This window comes from Lates calcarifer, linkage group LG10 (genome assembly GCF_001640805.2).
Source record: "Lates calcarifer isolate ASB-BC8 linkage group LG10, TLL_Latcal_v3, whole genome shotgun sequence".
In the NCBI taxonomy this organism is placed as follows: domain Eukaryota; kingdom Metazoa; phylum Chordata; class Actinopteri; family Centropomidae; genus Lates; species Lates calcarifer.
Genome location: NC_066842.1, coordinates 27315029 through 27338771, shown reverse-complemented (window position 1 = coordinate 27338771; position 23743 = coordinate 27315029). Strand labels below are relative to the sequence as shown.

The 23743-nt window shown below is 39.5% G+C and overlaps 1 protein-coding gene across 1 annotated transcript in view; it reads left to right on the top strand.

Annotated features, from left to right (window-relative positions):
• pard6a (par-6 family cell polarity regulator alpha) overlaps nt 1–15919 on the top strand; it is a 34566-nt gene extending 18647 nt beyond the window's left edge. The window contains exons 3-6 of the mRNA XM_018678570.2: nt 4635–4924; nt 7797–7922; nt 8195–8394; nt 9775–15919. Of these exons, the coding sequence (XP_018534086.1) occupies nt 4635–4924; nt 7797–7922; nt 8195–8394; nt 9775–10087 (929 nt within the window). The 3' untranslated portion in view covers nt 10088–15919. The remainder of the gene's footprint in view (nt 1–4634; nt 4925–7796; nt 7923–8194; nt 8395–9774) is intronic.
• Nucleotides 15920–23743: the final 7824 nt, after the last annotated feature.

Sequence of the window (23743 nt, the reverse complement as noted above, 5' to 3'; positions counted from 1 at the left end):
TATCGCTGCATTGAAGAACAGGGCTGGTCTAATATTTTGGGGAAGGAGAAAGCCTAGAGTATATTTCTGTCAATCTACAATCTACTGTGTGTGTGTGTGTGTGTATGTGTGTTTAGTGTGTTTAGAGGGGGCTTAGCAGTGTCTGTGCCTTCAGGCTTCAGTCTGGCCCTTTCCGGTGAGGTCCTGTCTCTGTTGTGTCTGCCTTGTCAGGAAACACACACACTCTCCAAATAGAGAAAGTGCGTGCAAGTATGTGATGTCTGTACATTAGTGTTTTTTCTCTCACCATTAATGTTGTTTTGCGTTGGTCGATACTGCTTCTCAGAGAGTGACCTAATGCACACACACACCCACACACACACACACACACACACACACACACACACACACACATGCAGGGAGGGAAACAGTTTGTGTGACAGAGAGAAAGAATGCTGTATGAGGAGTGCAGCAGGTCAGGTATTTGTCTCCAGCAGAGAAGCTGCCTTCACTTTGTTTTCTCTTTTCTTTTCCAGCTAAATAAAAGCCCAGTATGAGACCTGGCAATTAATATGTGTGTGGATGTATGACTTGCTTGTTTGACATGCTTTTTGTTACTTTTTCCTATTTGCTGTGACAACGGTCCAACAAACTGTGAGGAGACAAGTAAAGGAGAGAAACAACCAGTTTCATTAGTGGGAAATGAAGAGTACATAGAAAAAAGTTTAGTCCACAATTTATTGAAATCAAATTTATAATTGCCTTTGCTTACAGCATACTTGGAATACGTGTTTTAAAATGGTCATATTCACTCTGTCTATTTTAACATTATGCATAAACGTGTCAGTGTAGCCATACAAACATTATCAGTAGTCAGTAGATAATGTGATGACATGAAGGTAGAAGACATGTTTTTGGTCATATTCCCTCAGCATTATGGAATGTGATCATTCAAGGGCTGAAAGAATGTAGTTTTGCCTGCCACATGACTAACATGCTGTAGTCAAGAGCTCCTATTCAGGTGTATGACACACACCACAGAAATGTCAGAACAAGACTCGTCCACTTAGGCATTCCTGTTGTTTTCCATGAAGATCCTGCAGTTTGAGTCTGGGCTATGGAGTGAGAGGTTTTGATTTGTGGCAAAATAGAATCCATCCAACTCCAGACTATTTTAGTCTTTGAACAAATATCTAGTATGTAAGATGTGGCAGTGACAAAATAAATCTAAATTAAAAAAAATATCTTTCATCTCCCATTTTTGGGATACTTAGTACTATTTACTCAGTGACTGAAATTTCTGTATTTTTTTCTCATATTTTGGCAAAAGAAAATTATACTGCCTTGTGTATTGTCTACATAGGGCCATGGGCTCTCATGAGTTGTAATTGGGCTGTCCATCATCTTAAGGGTCCTGGCACACCATGACCATGACCTCGCCACTATTGTTTCATTCTCCTGAAGAAACATTGTATCTTGACCTAGTGGTTCTTTTACAGACAGTCAGTTGATTTCTCTGTTGTTTCCTGAGATAGGATTTACTCAGCTCTTTTTAGATGTGTATCTTAATTTCTGTAAATTGTTCTTCAAGATGTTGCATTAAAGGTTGTCGGTGAATTGGGAGGCTTGCTCCTGAGTTTTAGGTGGGTATTAGATGCCCAAGATATGTGTCAAAAACAATAAATGACTTAGAGGCTAGCCTTGAGGGATCCTTGTTTCAGGGCTGATCTCAACAGAAATGGATGCTCCCACTCTCATTGCAGTCTGTTTCATTGAAAGGCTGAATCAACACTGACAGAGGGATCAGCAAACAGCTCACTCATTCTTTTTATGAGCTGAAACTAAACCCTCTGCACTTTTAGTCACACCCAGAACAGTGACATCACAACAGGTGTTTTCCATCAGCTGGCACAGGCAGATTTTATTCAAATAGTTTGGAAAGGACCGACAAGGCAGGTAATAGGTCTGTAACTGACAGGCTGGTTTGTTTGGCTCAGGATTCATAGCAACATAGGAAAACAACAGTCTGTGCTGTTGTTGATGTCCAGTGAGACAAAGATTTGACTTTGCAAGTTGAGTCTGATTATGCCTCCCACCCATGTTCACCACAGGAGCTTTAACATTCAAATTCTTGACTATGAAATTTCATTTTTGACTTTAGTAGATAGCAGACTTTAGATAATAGTTTGATCAAACAGGCTCAATTCAGTGTCCACTTACTGGATTTTTCTGGAACTTAACGCTGCATCTCATGGCCTTCATCTGTGGATGAAGTTTGCTTGGGTGTCATCAAGTTACTTCTGAATGATATGATGACAGGTGGTTATACTGGATGGGAGATGGTCTTTGGCTTCAGATGTGTATGACCACCTTGATCTTGATTTCGTCTTGAAGTGTGACAACAGTGACAGTTTTAGTTTGGAATGGTTGCAGCTCTGGTGCATCAGTTTAAATGTGTAAACTGATCCAATGACAGTTAATGTTTGGGCAAGACAAGCAGAAAGATATCAGGATTGACTTTTGCAGAAACAAAGCATGTACAGTACAAACACTGTTTTTCACAACAGCAACATAAAATGTTTTTCCTCCATGATCCTCCAGAAAAGTCAGAAACAGAAACAAGATGAGAAAAGGGTGTGATATATTTTGTTTACAATAAGTGTTTTGTCCATCCGCCCCATCTTCCTCCCAATGCAGACTTTGTCCCTCTATATACTGCCTAACTTGACTTACTCCTTCACTCAGATCATAATTTCTATAGCCACTAGGGGTCTCCTAACAATAAACTCCCAACTATGCCTTGTAATATATGGGGTCCTTTTTTACAGTCTCTGCTCTCTCAGCTTGGTGATGTTCAAAGTCAAAACAAAAACATCAGCTATCTGGCAGAGAGACTCAGGAAGTTACTGTCAAACCAAGAGTATGATTGAAGGACTGTCACCCAGTCATGTGACGGGCATGGCACATTGCCGAGAATCCAGAGAAAGGGAAAGCATGTAGTTGTTATGGCCTTGCTAATCCTGTTTGTCTAAAAAAAAAAAGCCTTTAACCCCACATGATTTTAATGTTGTTGCTTTTAGAGTCAATAGATGAGTGGGTCACATCTGAGTCACATCTGGGATTGAAAAACTCTTTAAACCTTTCAATCTGACCCTTATCATCCCTTTATTGTGTGCTTAAAGATGCTCCCAGAGTATAGCAAAGGCTATCACTCATATGGTTCTTAACTAGGAATAATCCACAGTGTGACCATGAACACACACTGATAGAAACCAACCTCAAAGGAGGAGACAAAAGAGAAACAGCTGCTGCTGAACAACAACGATGAGATTAAACACTGAGATTGAATCTTTCAGTGTTTAATCTGCTTCAGAGTCTCAGCCTGAGACCATGACCTCCACAGCTTGCTGAGTCACAGAGGTTATCAGATATTAATCCTTTCCGCAATCAGGCAAGTTAGTGAAGGCTCTTAGCATGCGGACACACACAAACACACACACACACACACAAAATAAAAGTTCAAGTACTTGCACTTGCTAGCATTAATGTGTTCATGTGTTAATGTAGTAGAATAAGTAGTAGAAGAAGGAGTCAAGGATATTCATGTGTTAAATACATCTTTAAAACATCATTTGATGAAGTCATGTCATCAGCTCATCATTGATGAAACTGTGTAGAGAGATAGAGAGCAATGACAAAATAAACACTAGAAAGAAAGAGAAAAGAGATTGTGAAGTGTGAAATTAGAAAAGGATGTGAATACTGTAGTACAAATATTTATAAATTCCCCTCTCACATACAGTCAGAGTAATGGATCCAGATATGAAATCTGACACAGAGAATAATATTTTTGGACCGAACTGTATGAAAGTTCTCCCAAACAAAAATTAAGAAAAATATTCAGATGTACTGTTCCACTTGATTGAATTATATAGATAAACCTGCATTGGTGCTCTGTAAGTGTGTGAATAAGCCTGTCTTTCCCTTTATCAGTTTTTCTTTACTCCTCTTGTGTTCACCTCTCCCACACCTCTATGTGAATGACAGCCAAGGTTCACCTTTGTTATAGATTCCCATAATCTTCACATCTAACACAGTGTTTCATCACTTCTATAAAATTTGGATTTTTCTGAAAGTTTTGAAAGTCCACTGCTACTCTATGTTATATCAGGTTTAGGCAGATAAAATACTTGGCCATCGTCATGGCTATCTTCACACTCAAAACAGCTCCATATCTCCTCAGTAAAAACAGAATGATGTCTATACCTGTGGTATAGACTGGTCAGCCACAACATTAAAAACATTTAGTGGTTTTAATGGCTGAATATAGCATACTGTCTATCGATGTTTATTGTGAACAGCTGTGCCAGTGAGCAAACATTTACATTATTTTTGACTACAACAGCACAGTGATGTGTTAGCTTGAAGCCTACTCCACTGCCACCCAACATAGTGCAAACTAAGGATTTAGCTAAAGTTTTAGCATGGGGAATAAAATCACTTAACATGCACTAAAGTGTGATCATGGTATTTATGTTTATGTAGTGTTCGCCTGGGCCACTATTGCCCCAGCAATTGTAAATGTTGACATTTTTTAACACATCACAGTCTAAACAATGAACTGTTCTCTCTGCCTTGTGTGTTTCTTCTTTAAGAGGATGAACCTGTAGTTTTTGGCACCAACTCCCTCCAGAGGCGTAAAAAGGGGCTGGGATTAACGGGACTGCGGACCACTGGCTCAGGCTCCACCCACTCCAAGAACAAACCTGGCCTTATGATTGGCCTGCCGCAGAACTTCAGACAGATCTCATCCATTATTGATGTGGACATCTTACCTGAGACGCACCGACGGGTTCGACTTCATAAGCACGGTACCCACAAACCACTGGGTTTCTACATCCGTGATGGGGTGAGCGTGCGGGTGACACCGCAGGGTGTAGAGAAGGTGAGATCAGTTATTCATTATCATTCAAGACTAAATTCCCCCTGACAAAAGTGATGATAAATTGAATATGATACACGCCTTTTCATAGTTGATCTTTAATCCTTGGGAACATTATGACACAGTTTATGAATATAATTGGGGGAAAAAAGCCTTTAAAATTTGGTGGTTGTCTGCCATGACTCACGCGACTGACCCTTAGTGTCATTGTCATTGAAAAGTTTTAGTAGGAAGAATAATATAAAAAATCACTCAAGTCAATATGTTTTAATTATGTTTGTTCAGATTGAATTTCAAATTCAAATTGGTCTTCATCTTACTTACACGAAATGATAAAAAGCTTATGTGCACTGAAAATTGCTGCCATTTACATTTCTGAAAGATGTCTCATTTTCTCTTGTGATCCAATATTAGATCATTTACGTTTCTTAAAGAAAACCTTTTCTTGACCCCAATTTTTTAAATACAGGGACTTCAAAAAGTTAGTGGAAAAAGTACATAGCTAAAAATCATATGCAGGGATTTTGATCTCAGTGCACCTGTACGTTCTCGTATTGACATGTCATAACATGTTCTAACATGAACCCTTAAATGCATGTTGCAATGCGGTGTCGCCAGTCAGAAGTCAGCACTCGCTTGAGCAACATGGCCTCCATCAAAATTGAGGCCAGATTCATGGTGAAGCTAGGGTGGAAGAGCAGCTAAATCATTGACGCTCTGGAGCAAGTTTATGGGGACAGAAGAAATCAACAACCTACAAATGGATATGTCGTTTTAGAAGTGGAAGAGATGATCCCCACAGTGGCAGGCCATCCATGACAGTCTGTGTGGGAAACATTGATGCTGTTCATGACCTAATTGAAAAGGACAGGCAAATAACCACTATAAAAAAAGGCTGCTTTAACATGGTTTAAATTGCATGGCCCTCAGTTTTACACAGATGGACTTAAATGCTGGTATCATATGCTCCTAGATGGAGCATATGTTGAAAAATAAACATCATGCCTTAAATAGTTTTTTTCCAACTGTCCTTTTTCCACAAACTTTTTGAAGCCTCTCATAGATATAGACCATTATCACATTATTATTTTTTATTAGAGGTATTATGGTAACATCTCTTAGCAGGGGAAGGGTATAAATTCACAGTGAGCAGCATCATTGTGAAATGGAAGCTCAAATAGTCTTTAAAGAGCAGGTCATCCAGCCAAACTTAGTAACTGGGTAAGAAGGTCAGGGTGATGACCAAGAAATGATTCATCACTCGAGTTCCTCTGTGTTGGCTGCCTTCACTATGTGGATCCCTTTCATGTTTGTGCACTAGATATCTAACAACAGAACATGGATAGATTCAAAGAAATATGGCACTACTGGCAGTAGCCACACAACATCACTGTTGCCCATAAAGTTGGAATAATTTTGTTTTCAGACACATTCCTCTTTTTATTCCTATTTATACACATCAGTAATCACCTTTGACCGGGTGCAATGATTGCATACTGAGTCCCCGTTACCCAGGTGAAATGAATTCATGCTTAACAATTGAATGGCAGCTAGAAAAGGCAAGACAATTGCTGTATTGTCCTTTTCTTGCTTTAAGTCTGTATGCAGTAAGTCCACATTTTCAGAACTGGCTGTATTACTTCCAACCAAATTTGACACAGAAGTTCCCTAGGTTATGCTCGTCCGACACAACTGGCAATACACCAAAGAGTGTTTGCACTCCGACAAGATGGACACAAACAAGCCAACATTGCTAATATCCTTGGAATATCGCAGAGTGTGGTCTGTAAAATCCTCAAACATCATCGAGAGACTGGGTCACTGGGGGCTACGAAAATCTCCTGGACAACCACGACTATCTACCAGATGAGATGATCGGCAACTGCTTAATCTGTGCTGTAGAAATCGGAAAATGCCAGCGAGCCGCCTTCATCATTTGTGGAGAAGACACCATGGAATCAACGTTTCCCGCCAAAGTAAAGTAAATCGAATATTGCTTCAGCATGGTTACCGAGCAAGACAAATGACCAAGTGTCCACGCCTAACTGTTCAACACAGAGTTACTCCGTTGGGCTAGGGAGCACAGAAGATTACAGCTTGGGCACTGGCGATATGTTGTCTTTATGGATGAGAGCCACTATATCCTTGACTGTATAGACGGTAGACAGAGGGTGCAGCGATTACGTGGTGACAACCTCTGCGATGACTGCATCCAGGAAACCACTCAAGGAGGTGGCAGTTCACTGATGGTATGGGCTGTTATTCATTATGGAGGAAAAACAACATTGGTGGTGCTGGATGGAAACGTCAACGCTGTCATGTGCCGGAACATCTTGGAGAACCATTGCCTCCCACACACAAGAAGGGTCTATGGGAACAACTTTAGGCTGCAAGACGACAACGCAAGAGCATATAGGGCAGCAACAGTGAGAGAATTACTTGCTGTGGAGGGGATGCAGCAGATGCCATGGCCTGCTTGCTCCCCTGATATGAACCCTATCGAACATGCCTGGGATGCCTTAGGCCAAGCCCTTAATGAGAGGGACAATATTCCTCAGAGTCCACAGGAATTAGCCTGGGCTCTGACCAAAGAGTGGGACGCCCTGCCCATTGACGACATCATCAAGCTCGTGGAACAGTATGCCACGACATCTTAACGCATTGATCCGTGTCGGGGTGGCCATACTCAATATTAGTGACTGAGTGACATTTGAAAGAGTAATATTGGACATTCTTATGCATGAAATCTGCTCGAATATGTGTTTCCTGTTAATTTGACCAAGGTTGAAAAATTGATACAAAACCCTTCCTATTGTTCTACCCAAAACCTGTTGTAGAGAGATGAAACAATTGATACTTTTCCTCTGTCCCGTAGGTTCCAGGGGTGTTCATATCTCGTCTGGTACGTGGTGGGCTAGCAGAGAGCACAGGGCTGCTGGGAGTTAATGATGAAATTCTTGAGGTGAATGGCATCGATGTAGCAGGAAAATCTCTGGATCAGGTAAATACAGTGCCCGAAATGAACCTTTATGAAGACATGCCCAGCCTGAGCAAAAATCAATATGTGTCACTGTAATGCTTTTCAGTTTGTGTGTGGAATTAGGTACTATATGAAACATTCAAGACAAGACAGAAGAACATGTTTACAGTAAATATTTGGGAGAAAAGATATGTGCTGTTATGAAGCAATATCATTAACCATATTCTTTACCTTTCAAAATGATGAATTATGCAGTCATTGATGGAGATATGATCCTCTATTTGTCATTTCAGGTTACAGACATGATGGTGGCCAACAGTCACAACCTCATTGTGACTGTGAAACCGGCTAACCAGAGGAACAATGTGCTGCATCGTGGGAGTAAAACCTCAGTGGGCAACTCTGGTTCTGTAGGCTCAGCTGGATCTACAGGCTCTGCTTTGTCACATGACTCACCAAGCCCCGCCTCTCAGAGCAACCCCATTACTGCAAGGTATGGCATGGACAGATTTACTGTTTTTGACACTGTTTTTTACACTGAAGCTACTGAAGATAAAAGAAGTTCTGTATGTTGCTGTTGTACCAAGAAAATCTTTAAAACAAGGACTGAAATGTTGTCGGCCAGGGCCAGTCTGACCCTGGATTACATAAAAATTGCCACAAGCAGAAAACAAGAGAGGGAGATTAGATGAATGGTCTAGGTTTTAAATAATGAAATTCAACTCAAGAATTACAACCATTTACACAAACGTAGTCAGTGACACCACTGATCAGTCCCGATGAATGAAAAAATTAGCCAGTTTTACCACTTCATTGTCAGCTATGAACCAGATTCCTAGGGTTTTTACAAGCAAAGGCTTGATCACTTGTTGAATGGGACTGAAGGTAGGTTGCATTTTGATACATAATTTGAAAGATTCAATTTGTCATTGAAACCTACACAAATCTAATTTTTATATAAAGAAGGTAAATGAGATGTGTAAGATGTAAAATATGTCACCCGTAGTGATGAACTATCACCAACTCTGCAGTTCCCAGAAGCTGTACACAGTGTTTGAGCATCTTTGTCTTAATTATTTATTGCTGCAGCAGCTGTTCAGAGGAAAAGCTCTGATAAACTCACTGTCCACTACCTGCTCAGCAGCAGACAGCAGACAGTTTGTACTTCTGGGTTAGCTATGGCATGGATACTGCTTATCCAAGTACCCTACACTATAGCCTGCCCTGCACCTCCCTAGAAATGTAACTGCACATCGAGGCAATGCATATGCAGGCTCGTACCAGCTTGGACATGTCTCTCAATGGCCAGACAAGCACAAAAAAGCTCTTTGGTCTGCCTCAATCAGTTCAGTGGTCATACACATCATCTTCTGTCCTGCAACACCTCTTCTCTTTTCTAATATCAGTCAAAGTATCTGTTATTCAGTATTTATTAGCTCCAACTCCAACATGAAGTACATGAAGAGAGTCAACATAGTGGCACAGAAAGCCCACCACCCGCCAGCATTTTGGCTGTGAAATTGCAGAGCAACATAGAAATACCAGTGCACAAGTATAAATGCACACAACAGTGTAGGCCAACTGTGTAGGTAACAGCATAAGCTCCACATCTATCCTACACAGAAGTATAAACCAAGCTTTAGAGACTAGCTGGTGAACATTTAGCAGCTAAAGAACCAGAAGTTTTTTTCTCAGGAGTTGGTAGAGACCATCAACAGAGCTGAAAGAGAGGGAATATTGGACTTATACAAAGTGGACAAAAATAGATAAATGAAGCTTTCCATACAACACACCGTTAGACTTCTGTATTAGACTGTATCTTTTAGATTGATTTTAAAATCATTATTTGCCATGTTGTCTGTTGTTACCATAGCAACAGCATTGCAGAGGGTGACAGTGATGATGAAGATGATGATGGCGACGTTATTCTGGAGAACGACTGTCTGACACCCTACAACTCCCACCGGGTAACCAACAGTAACAATACTAACCTCAACAGAGACTCACCTAACAACAGGCCGCACAACTCCACTGTGGTTAGGCCCCTCCCACAGAGCGTCTCATTGCCCAATAGCATTGGAGCATCCCTGAGTGACAGCTCCACGATGATGTCCAGCCACAACGGGAACACAGCCAGTAGCAGTCAAGAGAGCATGAGAGAGGATGGCAACATAATAACACTGTAACCATGACAACACTGATAGCTACACTGTAGCAGGGAGGACTATGGAATGTTACAACCACAGAGTGCTGTAACCATGACAACAGATGGCTGTGCACCCCGTGAGCCATGTAACAGACTCAGCTACAACTTTTCTGACAAAGATTTTTCTTGTTGATTCACTGATAGTTACTCTTTCTAAAGTGGATGGACCCTGAGTCTGACAGGTTAGAGACACTGACAGCACTGCACAGATACAGGACAGAGGGCTCGGCTGGTTTCTTACCCTTTGTCAGCCTTGGTGGATCATGGGTTTTCAGAATCTAGAATCAGAACACCGCTGACTTTTTATGCGTCTGCAAAATGTGGCAACAAGTCTAATGTACAGAGCTGAATTTTCTGATTCTGTAAGGAAAAAAAACAACAATAACTATATTCACCCCAGGGAAAAAATTGAAACACCTAATGTATTTAATTGATAGACTTACGGAGAGCAACATGATTGAGAAATAATTCTAAATCCTCTCGTAAAAGCCACTTAGTTTGATGTCCACATATTGAGGAAATAATCTCAATTCCAAAAATACTCGGTGAAGCACTGCAAAATCATTGTTATCTGCTGATAGCTGACTTCCTGAGTACACAACAGTGACAGAGCAATATAATTTAATCTGAGCATAAAGACCAGGGCAAGCAGTGCTGCAAGAGTTTGGGATTTTCCTGATCTAGAAATTTTCTTTGCTTGTCTGTATGGTGTTTTGGTGCCTAGCGCAGAGCACACAGGTGGGACGTTGAAGCAGTGTAAAGAGCATTGTGGGTATTTTTGTTGAAAATGTGTTTTAGACGTTGCTGAGACGTCTCAGAACCAGGTCTGTTTCTGGAGTCACTCCACCGGCAATCGGGTGATTTTCTTAACAAAAGCAAATTAAATGCTTGGAGCAAATGCACAATAATGACAGAATGATCATGAAAAATATGAAATGAACTATTTTAGTTAATTAACTACAGCTTGCATCACAACCAGCAGATTTAATGCAGAGGGGAAGTCAGTAATTGCAGTATATGAATCTGAGTGGTTCTTACAGTATCTGTGCTCCACAACTGCTGTAAATTGTCTGAAAAGTTTCTCCATTCAGTTCAATAAATCTTTGCAGCCATCTGAAGGCAGCAGGACACACATCTGCAGCCTCTGATTGGAGATAGGTGCTCAGAGCACAGCTGTTTCAGAGATATGAGAGCAGTGTTATGATTTTCTGAGAGTGTATTTATTAATCACCACACTCATATTCCACCTCACCCAGCCCCTTTACACTGCTGCACCTACATGAACCAAAATAGCAGGTGTCACTCATGGTCTGTGAGCCCAAGATCTACTACTTTGCACTGGTCATTGCGCTTTCAACATTCGCATAATGCCCTAAGTGTACTATAAATCATGAGACAACAAATATATACAAGGCAGAAGAAAATAGAAAATGGTTTAAACCAGTTAAAAGTGAAATGAAAGGGATTTGATTGCTATAGTTGTCATTTTTAAATTTTCCTTTAAATTTCTTGTAATTATTTTTCAAAAAATAATTTGTCATACAATATGACACATGATTCATCTCATTTAATTTAAGAATAAAAAGGGTGGTCAGCTCTACTATATTTTAAGACTAGATAAGATATAGTATTTACAGTGTGGCACTGCAAAACAGTTACTGTGAATCACATATGTCACTGTCATGATCTTTAAATAATTTCTGCTGCAATTACTCAAAACAAGCATTGATGTGGAGAAGGAAAGCTGTGTGAAATGGGTGATGCAGGTACAGTAATTATTTTTTCTCATTTTCAGTTAGGCAGGGGCATCAGCTCCCTCTCCCTCCTCAGTCAAATAACCTCTAATTACATAAACACATACACATGTATTGTATATGCACACTAACACATCGTCAACCAGCGAGGGGAGTAGGGGTCAAAATAAGGAAATTCCTGTCATGTTTGAACAGTCTGAGAGCAGTGCAGTATGGGACACAGAGTGCTCTTATACTCTTATCTGGGTCATATAAACCTGTATGTGTGTGTGTGTGTGTGTGTGTGTGTGCGAGTGTGTGAGGCCCTCGTCTTTGTTGTTGCAGCTCTGGGGGTATTGCCTTACAGTCAGAAATGTTGGCTGACTCTGTCACACACTGCACTCTTTCTTTATTGTCCCCCCTCTGTCTCACGTTCTGCTTCAAATTATACCAAAATACTTCTGGGCTGACTGTCAGACTGAGTAAATGTCACAGTGATGTCTGTCTGGTCTTGGGTGATGCCAGCCTGCCCCAACTACAGTTACACCATATGCTCTAGGATATTTTCAATGAATTTCATGTATCAGAAATAAAAATCATAATACCCTGAATACAGAAATACTACACAGAGCTCCACAGTCTCCTTGTGTTTAGTGTCTTCTGACAATCTAGTCTCAAACCGTGGCTGTACAGTGTTTTGACCTTAAGCAAACTTTATAGAAATAGGAGCCATTCAAAGGTGTTCTGTGGTGTTTTCTTGTAAACTAAGAAAAGTTTTAACACTTAAGGTCTAACAGATGGGTTGAATATGCCTATTTCCTCATAAAACATTTACAAAGTCAATTTTAAAATTTTATTCTTCATTTTAAAGTATTCTGCTTTGTTTTTACCCATGTACCACTACAGTAACCCGCAGTTTTCCTCTTTACCACCTTCAGTGGTGTGTTGTTGTGTTTCTAGGCACATTGCATGAGACAAACAAAACAGGGACCCCCTCATAGAAAACTGCTCCACAGTGTTATTAGAAGACAAAACTCCACAGAGAACCTTTAATAGGCTGGTTGAAAACAGCTATTGTTGTTTATCATTTTAAAGTAGCGTTTTCACTTGTAAGCACATGTTAACTCACTAACCAGTGCTTATTTATTTTGTCTCAGTTAGCCAATCAAAGATTTGTAGATGGAATTAAGAATGGGTACATCATCATTCTACGCAGCTAGATTTGTAGGACGACACCTGTTAAATATACTGACAGGAAGATGGCAGTAAAAAGCATGGATGACATGGAAACAGCTGTGCAGATTGTTGTAAGTCAACATTTTTCTTTGTCTTGAATAATTTCAATTTCTATTGTCTGGTGTTCATACAGAAAGGTCATTGAATCCTGTAAAATCTCCCCGCCACAAAGTATGATGCTCAAACATCACCCTGCTCTCCAGCCACTGAAAGTAATACCCCTTTCTTACAGGGGATGTGTGTATATGGGGCTAGTGAACACACATTCAATTCCTAAACCATCTAAGTAAGTAAATGAAGCTCAGTAATTCAAAGGCAAGGTTGGACATTGTTTTTTCCTACAGCAGACAAATGATTTCCAGTCTGACCCAGCATGAGTCTGTGTGTCCCACTGGTCTGTGTGGACATTACAGCCTGATATAACTCTCTCCTGCTGTGTTTAAATTCTGTTCAAAACACAGTTAAAATACAGATGCATCTGTCCTGGTGTCTATGCTGTTACGTAGGCAGAGGTAGGGCAACTCACCAAGACTAAAACCTACTGATGCTGGTCAACAGCCAGGAAAGATAAATCAAGTCCCCCTGACCTGAATATATTTTGTCAAAGTTTGATGTCAGCAGCTGCTTAATACACACACACAAACACATATATATATATTTAATGTATGTTAATGTAAAATGTAAATGTAAGATTATGAATCAAGGGAGATTTTCGTTACCTGGGAGAAGTTTTTATGTAAGAGAACATTTTATAATATGTGTAAAATATGGAGAGTATTTTTCTTATTCTTGTACTTTTAAACTGTACATGAGAGGAGATGGGGGACTGAGATGAATAGTGTGTGTGTGGTAGGCTGTCACTACATGTCTGAACATGCACACAGTGTTTGGTTTATGTTTAGCAAATGTGGTTATAGTAGCTTAATTAAAGATGAAGAAGGTCTTTTTCAGAGACAACTATTTCCAAGTTTTGGTTCAAATTTAATTCTGCTTTGATTTATAATGAATGCATGCTTAAATGTTCCATGTTAGCGATGGAAATCCAGCAGTAGTCCCCAAAGTGATGTACCACTGGTGTGCATGTCAGCACAGTTATTCCAAGGTTCACATGTTTGGTGCTTATCATGGCTTGTAAGTGTATCCATCATTTGTTTGGATCATTTACTCTTGCAACTATGTGACTGACATTTTGTGTCCCTACCAACAAACACTGATTATTCATATGACTGGATTACCAACTGAGCAAACTGGACCAGACCACTAGGGGCCCTAAAGGCCCCAGGGTCAGTGTGTGGCACCCCATCAAAGTGGCTGGAGTGTTTTGACCTTACCTAAAGATTCTGTTTAATAGCTAATAATATTTCCCTTGATATAGATAATAAATCTGTGTGAGGTCAAATGGTCACAAACTAATCTGAATAGGGAGATGAAGGGTGTCTTAATGGGCACCCATAGCTCATTTTTGCCTCAGGGCCACAGACAAGCTAGTTCAGCCCAGCATTAAAGGAACAGTCCAGTATTCTTGGACTGTGCGGCAGACGTGTTTATCCTAGCTTAGCACAAATGCTGGGAGCAGGGGGAAACTACTAGCCAAGCTCTTCCTCTGCCTTACTCCAAAACTGTCATATTTATACATGTTTTACGATTGAAATAAATATTGGATTGTGAAAACAAGAAATTGTGTTTTCAGGGACTGTTAGCATTAGCAAAACTATTTCTTAATCAACCGCCTGTTGCTAGGTGTACAGTAAATAGAATATTTGCACTAGAACCTTAAATGTTTGATCATTTTGAGATGTATTAAGTTTGATTTCCAAAGCAGTAGTTTCATGGAGTCTTCAGTGTTCTTTTTTTGCTACCTGGAAACACTGCTTCATGCATCATTCCTGAAGTCCTGACCTGGTTTAAATACTGTCAACAAAACCCCCCTTTCCCAGTCTTTTTTCTAAGCTAGGCTAAACACACCCTGGACATTTCTCAGTGCTGGATGGTCAGAGGTGAAACTACTGAACTTTTCATCTGACTCTGGAGCACAAACGAGAATATATCTCTAAATATTAGACTGTCCCTTTAATGAATGGTTGTAAATGACCCTGAGCTGTAGTTACTGTGGTGCAGTACATATAAAAAATAAGCCAGTAAATGAACGGTTGAACTATTTAAAAGGTGAATAAATTCAGTGCTCCTCCTACAGCCTTTTGTGGGAAGCAAAATAACATCTGAAAGAAAGATCCGTGATTTGCAACTGACAAATGTGGAGCTTAAGCCAATGTGACATCTCCCTCTAAATTACACCACTGATGTCTGACTAAACAGAAAACAGCCACTCTGTGCTTTTGATGATCATGTCGCCAAACCCCTTCAGTGTCATGTCACTGCTGAACTCTGTATGTAGCCTGTTTACACCCTGACAGCCGGTCAACCTTGGAGACGTTCTGGATGCTTGTGTGGTTAAGCAAAAAAATTAAAAAAAAGAAAACAGAAAAAAAAGAGGATGTCCTCCCTTGACTGTACACGCTTTTAGAAAACAAAGGAAGTGCCTTTTTGAAGTAAGGATACTTGTGTTTCATTGGATGTCATGTCCTGTGTGATGTTCAGTGCACAGCTGAAGCAGCTCAGTGCAGCAGGTTGTTTCAGATGATGGACAGCAGCAGGACTTACCGTCTGATCAAACAGCCTGATGAAGGTTTCTTATTCGACACATGTGATGTGTGTAACCTGTACTGCACACAGCTGCTCTCTATAGGAGTCTGTAACTAAACTGTGAATGTCATTTGGAGGTAAAATATGCTGATTATCAAATTATTATATTAAGGTAATAAAGTATTATTACAAGGCACAAAGAGTCTTTCTTTACTGCCATCCGTCCCTCTTGTGTATATCCTTTTACTCTCATTCTCATCCCCTTATTTCTTTCCCTCCTGTCTTCAATTATTTCACTGCTCAGTTTTTTTCTTCCCTTTTTTCCAATGATCTTTCTGATTGTATTTTGTACTTCATATTTTTTGTTTTAATAGCAATGCTTTCTTCCTTTCTTCATTCTTCTGTTTTGCTTTCTTTCCTCTGTCTTTTACATGTGTTTTAATTCATCTGTCTCTTGTCTATGAACTTTGACAGAGTGAGTTTACACAGCAAGTGACAGAACACTGCATCAGTGCTAAAAACGTCATGTTTGGGTGCTGTCAGGCATCCATCAGAAGTGGAATTATCCAGAGAGATGTTCATGTGTTGTACTCCCTCACTCACCAGGACGTGGGCAGAAGTGGAACAGGCCTGCATGTTTTAACCAGCAGAGCGCAGCATAGCTGCAGATATCTGCTTACGATACATTCACAAATGGTCCTCCTGTTCCTGGAGTTGATCTCAGAAGGTGAACATAGGGTTAGGTTCACACCTCCATCTCTCCCAGCCTCCCCGCTGATGAAAAAAGGAAAAAATGCCTAAAGTGATTCCAGCGGCAGTGTGATGAAACTGAGCAGGGCTGGTCTGGAGAGAAATGTGATCAGTCTAAACATTACAGGATTAGCTAAACCAAGCATCGCTGCTGTTTGTTTAACTGAGGCTAATAGAGACTGTTTATATGGTTGGAGGAAATGGGGCTTTGAGGGTTGGAGGTTGTGAAGAGGACGGAGAGAGAACCAGAGAGGTCACAGTGTTCAGATGGAGGTTCTGTGCCTGGTTTAAGCAGCAACAGCAGCTTATCAAGCTACAGCTGTGCAAAATGCTTTCATACAGTAAAGTGGTCAGAACCTGCTACAACATGCAACTGTGGCTCATGTGAACCCATAATAAGCCCTGATGCTAGTGAGCTAATCTGCTAACTGGTTGAGAGTTAGACTTTTTTTTTTTTTTTTTTTAAATAAACATGTGTTTCAGGTGTTTCGCTGGGTGGCACACACTGGGTGATAACAGCTGTAATACAGAGAAGTTTCCAGCTGCTCTCTGGTGGTCAAAATGACACACTGCAGCCAGAAAGATCAAGACAAAAAAGATGTAAAGATCATCTTTCATCATTTATTCAGAGCATTTTGTCTTTTCCTGCTCTGCTTTATATACAGCAAACTGAAATCTGTACAAAGAGCACATACATTATTCATGCAGAAAAATACAAAGAGGAAACATAACAATTTACTGAGGAGACTGTAAAACAGTGAACATTTTTTAAATATTTATACACTGTAACAACATAAACAGAGTTTTCGTGATAAATGGCTGATGGTCTGGTTGGGTTGTAGCACCACTTGTGTCTCTGCCTGTCACATTTAATAGAACCGGGCCCCGTGCTCTCAGTGAATTGTTAGTTTAGTTCTCATGTGTAGACAGCCTGACACAGTGTGTCTCATCTCTCCTGGAGGTAGTGGATGAGGACTTTCTCTGAGCTCATGATGTGACTAGGTTTACCAAACTCCAGTGACTGCAGCTTCTGGATGCCTGCACACACACACACACACACACACACACACACACACACACACACACACACGTAAGGAGAAGGCCCATATCAAAAATAAAGCACACACCTGACATTATTGCATTGCATCAGTACACTGTTCAGATTAAAGAATACAAAGTACATCATGTCATGATACGCTGAAGAATTTTTTTAAAAAAACAGGAATTTAAAATATTAATTAAAATATACAAATTTCAAATTTCAGTTCATCAAAAGTAGCACTGTAAATGTAACTGTGATGAGATGACAGTAAATGTCTATGTACCCTTGTATGCTTGTATCCTTGGTGAAGACTTTGTAGATTGACACACTGCATCAATACAGACTTTGGAAGGTTATCAGATCTCAGTGTGCAGACAACCTCTCCTTAGTCATGCAAGTACAATGGAAAGGGTCCTCTAAATGTATTGATGTCTCTTGTGTCGTGGTGAATTCATTGTCCACTAACTTTTTACACAACTTACAATCATGTGATTCTAGAAACTAAAATACATGATGAATGGTGATGAAACCACCTGTAGAGCCACAAGGTTTAATGTAAAGTGTCACACTAATAAGATCATTGATAAAATGAAAACATGACGTGGTTTTAAGGAAACAAAGTCAGAAACTCTGTCATGTGCAAATGAAGTGGTACTGTACCTCTGAGTACTGCATACCAACCCTGCAGACCCTGCTTCAAAACACTGTTGTCATCCTCTGATACAAACCTCCTGCCATCTGAAGAAAGCAACAGAGAAACCAGGATAAAGCTGATATGTTGTTGTGCTGATAGTGGACACATATTTTCTTATATAGTTGACACTCTCTCTGTTATTGTGGTCCAGTTCCAATACTGAAGATCTGTTACCATCTGACAACTGGTTTTCACCTAAACCTGAGACCATTCATTGACACATTAGACAAACCCATTTTGTGTTGTTACTGTTACATTAGACCTACAATAAATATAACACCAACTGGTCAGATGAGGGTGCTCTAATTGCTGTTCAATCACTTCTTCATCAGTGTCATAAAATAAGGTTAAAAAAACTGCATCTTTCAGTCTGTCTGAGTCAATTTTCTGTCGCACTGGAGGTGACATCAGCTGCTCTGACACAGTGTAATGATTCTGTTCTGTAGATTTTGCTCTTCAGATGAAGCACCAGGATCAGGGCAGTACACAGAAATGAAAACTACATCACTGACTAAAGATGAACCAAACTACAACACATCATGACTACATAAACTTAAGCCTGTTCAAATAAATACTCACACCAGCTGGTGTCACTATTGGCTTTCATTAAATTATTGATAAGAAAGTCTGTTAAATAAGCAGATGCCAGCAGCCTGTAAGTGTTAGTGTTATGATACCCTGCAATGTTTACAATAAAAAAACGTTTCATGAAAATGTGTATGAACTGATGCACGAGACAAACTACAGCTGTAGGAAACACTTCATGTACACAGCAAAATTGCCAGTGTTAAATTAACACAGAACGTTAAATGTATCACTAGAAAAGTGTCTGTAAGTGTTAGTGTTTTTATACTCGCCCAGACTTATTTCAACACTGTAAGAGTTGAAAACACTGGCAGTTTTGCTGTGTATTGGCAATTTGGAGTCACCAGTTAACCTAATGTGCATGTGGACTGTGGGAGGAACCCACAGGGAAAACATGCAAACTCCACACAGGAAAGCCCCAGGTGAACCGGGGGCTCGAAGCAGGGTCTTCTTGCTGTGAAGCAACGGCGCTAACCACTTTCCAAGTCTGATCCAAATGTGGACATACCTGCAACGACCAAAATCCACACCATCCACACACTTTCAGGAATTTACTCTAGGGGTGTTAGTTTTGATAAATCAAGTGTTAAAATAACACTGACCACTGTCAATGTCAATTAACTGCTGTGTAGGCATCAGTCAGCTTCAATGAATCTTTAATGAAGAGTTGAAACGAACAGAAACATATTCTGTATAAGTGATACTGACATACAATCAGTGTGGAAAAAATGTAAACTTAAAAACTACTTATGTGGTCATGTGATTAAGTCACCTGATGACTACTACAGTGAGATGGAAGTGAACGCTCAAGTGAAAGCTGCTGAGTGGACCTTGAGCTTTATGGAAAAAAACAACATTTGGATCAGACTTGGAAATGGACTTACATTGACTTAGAGTTAGACTTGACTTTATTGATCCCTTTGGGATGACTCCCTCAGGGAAATTGTTTGACCGTGATGAATTTGACAAGATGGAGAGTCGGCTTTGTGGTTATACTCACGTTTGCCCTTCAAATACATCATGGACTGAGGACCCCAGTGAATGTTCAGCTGAGGGGAGAGAGATGACAGCTGTTGGCTTTGGCATGAGGCAAGAGGAAACCACTGGAAGATGTAAGTGAAAGGTGAGTTTTACCTTCTGTGCATGACAGGACACTACCAGCAGGGAGATGACTGCAGCACACGTCCAGACAACTGTGGCTTTTATCTTCTGGAACAAGAACAAGCAAACAGTACGTATCATATATATTCTGTGGTTCCTCGTCTCAGTCAAGGCTCTTCTCTGCTCTGACTCCATATTGGACAGCACAGCCACTGCACATCTCCCACTGCAGCTTTTAAACACACATTTTCTTCACTGTATCAGAAGCTCTATGTACCTACTTATGTCTCATTTCTTTAAAAAAGAAAGACAAATATGATATATTCAGTAGTGCTGTATGTAGATGTGGATGTGTATAATGTGCATGTGTGTACATAGACATACAAGACTTCTTTGTTTGCCTCGGATTTTAATTTAACTTTTAATACAGAAGTAATAATAATATATTACTGGAAGTGATGTTTTGATACTGCAGTTTATGTCAGGCCTTTACCAAACACACAAACATCCTGAGTCTGGTTCTGCTCAAGGTTTCTGCCTCTTAAAAGGAAGTTTTAGATTGCCACTGTCACCTAGTGCTGCTCATGGTGGGAACTGTTGGGTCTCTCTCTGTAATTATAAAAGTCAAAAAAATTCCAAAAAAAAAAAAAAAATCAAAAAAGAGTCCGTCTAGACCTGCTCTATAAGAAAAGTGCCTTGACATGACTTTTGTCGTGATTTGGCGCTATATATATAAAATTGAATTGAATTGAATAATTTACAATTTACAGTGGTGTGTTTTGATAATATAATATAATATAATATAATATAATATAATATAATATAATATAATATAATATGCAAACTCCACAAACACAACCTCTGGTCTGCTAAAACCTCAGCGTTTCAGCCTTGACGTTATTTTGAATCTGTTAACTGCCTTTTTAAAAATCTGCACATCTGTTTTATTTTAGAAATGTACAATAATGGTGTAGATCTCATTATGGTATTACTATTTATTTTTAATCTTTTTAATAGAATATTGGCTGCTTCATATTAAACCTATTTTAAATTTATTACAAATGTCTAAACTGTCTTGTCTTTCTTTTCTGTTTAAAGCACTTACCAAAAAAGTTACTCATTAATTACTTATTTCTCAATAATGTTATTATTCAACCAGATAATTTCAGCAGTCAATAATTAGACTGCTTTTTTATGTCATTTCTTACCAGTGTAAATACAATACTTTCTTTGTATTGTCTCTCCAGGGTGAAAACATTTTAAAGCTATGGTCGTGTATATAATGAATATATATAATATACAATAAATATGCCAAAACAGACAATAATTCTTCTTCAAGTAAAACTGAGTATATCAGGATAAGCATCACTATGAATGTTAATTACTATATAGTAACCCAAGTAAAATGAGTTATTTTAACTGTAATTATTGTATCATTGGTAAGTATTTAAATATGAATTTATAATTGAAGAAATAAACATATAGATTATCATAATTATCTTTTGTGAACTGGTCAATTTTACAAAAATGAAATGAAACAAATTTAAATAACCCATTTCAAATGCAAATAGTTACATGATTTTATGAAAATAGCTTTTACAAAACTCCAGTAAAAGTTAGACAAAGCAGACATAGCCAAGTTATAAAAGTCAAAAACACTTATTTGACTGAATATAAAAACTTGAAAACATGCAATTCTTTCTACTTACCATGTCTGCTGCAGTGGGAGCAGCCAGTCCAGACTCAGCATGTGTGTGTGTGTGTGTTTCAGAGCAATGTTCCAGGCTGCTTATATGCCCCATCAGGAGCAGCAGCAGCAGTAACGGGTTCGATCCTGCTCCCTGTGAGGCCTGGCAGGATTCCTGTTTACTAGAGGCTAAAAAACAGCACAAAAACACAGGCTGACGTCACGGCCGTGATCTGCAGTGAGGAACATCAATAGTATGGACCTGCTGTGTGATGCCTACAAGTGGCGGGCTTTGTGTTTGTGTGTGTGATTTTGTCCCAGTGAGTAACAGTCAAATGTATTTCATGTTGTTGCTGTTTTTATTTCCATTACAGGTTTCCCAGTATCAGGAGATGACCTTATTTCTGAAAGCTCTAACAGCTGAGCATCACTGATTACACAACCTTCCACAGTCCACAGCCTTCATCGTCCACTCTCATGTACTCTAATCACCTGGCTTTGGTTCATGCTGGACTATATGTACTGTAAATATGAAGAATATAACCTGTTATTGGGAAAATTCTTGGTATCTATTTACCTAAAACAAGTAAGGTCTTTAGACAGGGGCCCTAGGGTCCGAAGGGGGTTGGACATTTGGGCACTGGGGCATTGGGATGGTGTTGTCTTTGCCTGGTTGGAAATCCAGCCTTAAAGATATCTATTGGTGACAGTGCAGATTGCAACCAACTAAATACCCATTCCCTAACCCCCTTCTTTTTGTGTCAGAGACTCTACTGTGGCTGTCAGGTGACAAAATAGCGACAACTACCACATCTGTCTGTAAAGTCTAAAACTATAGATAATAGCTGACATGTAAGAAATTGTGGCATCAACATAAAAACACGAAAGGTAGAGCCACTGTTTGGTTCGGTTCGTCCCTTGTGGGGTACTGTAGAAACATGGCAGCACATGGCGAACTCCGATGGAGGAGGACCCGCTCCCTATGCATATATAAATGGCTCATTCTAAGCCCACAAAAACACAATTATTAGTTTTAGGTGATTATATACAAGTAAAAACATACTTATGTATATTATGTTCTATTTCTGCCAATAGTTCCCTGTAAATGTTACACACTGGCTTTTAAGGTCCAAAGTCCAGCAACACTTAAAAGTATAAAGAACAACAAAGAACAAACTTTTTTGTGAAATTGTGTCCTGCACTGTGGTCATCATACAACACATTAAGAACATTTAACATTGAAACAATATGTAAAATTCTGGATTTAAGCACATAAATATTTAACAACTAACCAAACATCATCATTCAGGCCTCCTGGAAATAAACTTATGTGAAGAAAAGAAAAATCCAAAATGCTGAGTTATGTTTGTTGACATTCACTGTGTGCGACATTCACCAAGTATATAGAGCACTTAAATGTGTTCATACTATGATACACTTACTGAGGACTGGCTGCTTCCTCACCAGGGAGGTGGCCCAGGTACTCATCCAAGGACTGGTTACCTCTCATCTCGACTGCTGAAATTCCCTCCTCGTCTGCAACTGGATCTCAGCAGCAAACCCAGGATGCTGCTGTCTGCCTGCTTTTCAACCTTACTAAATTTTGCCATACCACACCTCTCCTTTGTTCACCGCACTGGCTCCCTGCTGCTGCTTAATCCAGTTCAATCTTGGTGCTGGCCTACAGAGCAGTTACAGCAACTGCCTACCTCCCACCCCAATCCCTCACTCCTACATGTTGTGAATGCACTTACTGTAAAACCTGTTTTCAGAAACATATTAGTGGTGTCACAGGTAAGACCAGTTTTCTAGCTCATGCAGTATTACTCTGCAAAAACAATGCTTTACTGGTCTCTTTTAGATCCACTTTCAAACTAAGAAAATACTTTTTCAGGAAAAGAACTGTGAAGTGTAAAATGACTATACAGGTATGATGTGGTTTGTCGTTAGGACCAGTGTATGGTAGGTAAGAAAACACACTGCACAAAACACCAGATACAAAAAAAATGTTATTTTGGCCTAGAAATTAAATGTAAAATAAATGATTCTTTAGGCTAATCAAAAAAATAATACATTAATGATATATTTTCGCCCAAAATGGGACATGTGACAATTCTAACATTACAAATGAATACAGAAGAATAAATAAATAAGTTAAACATTTT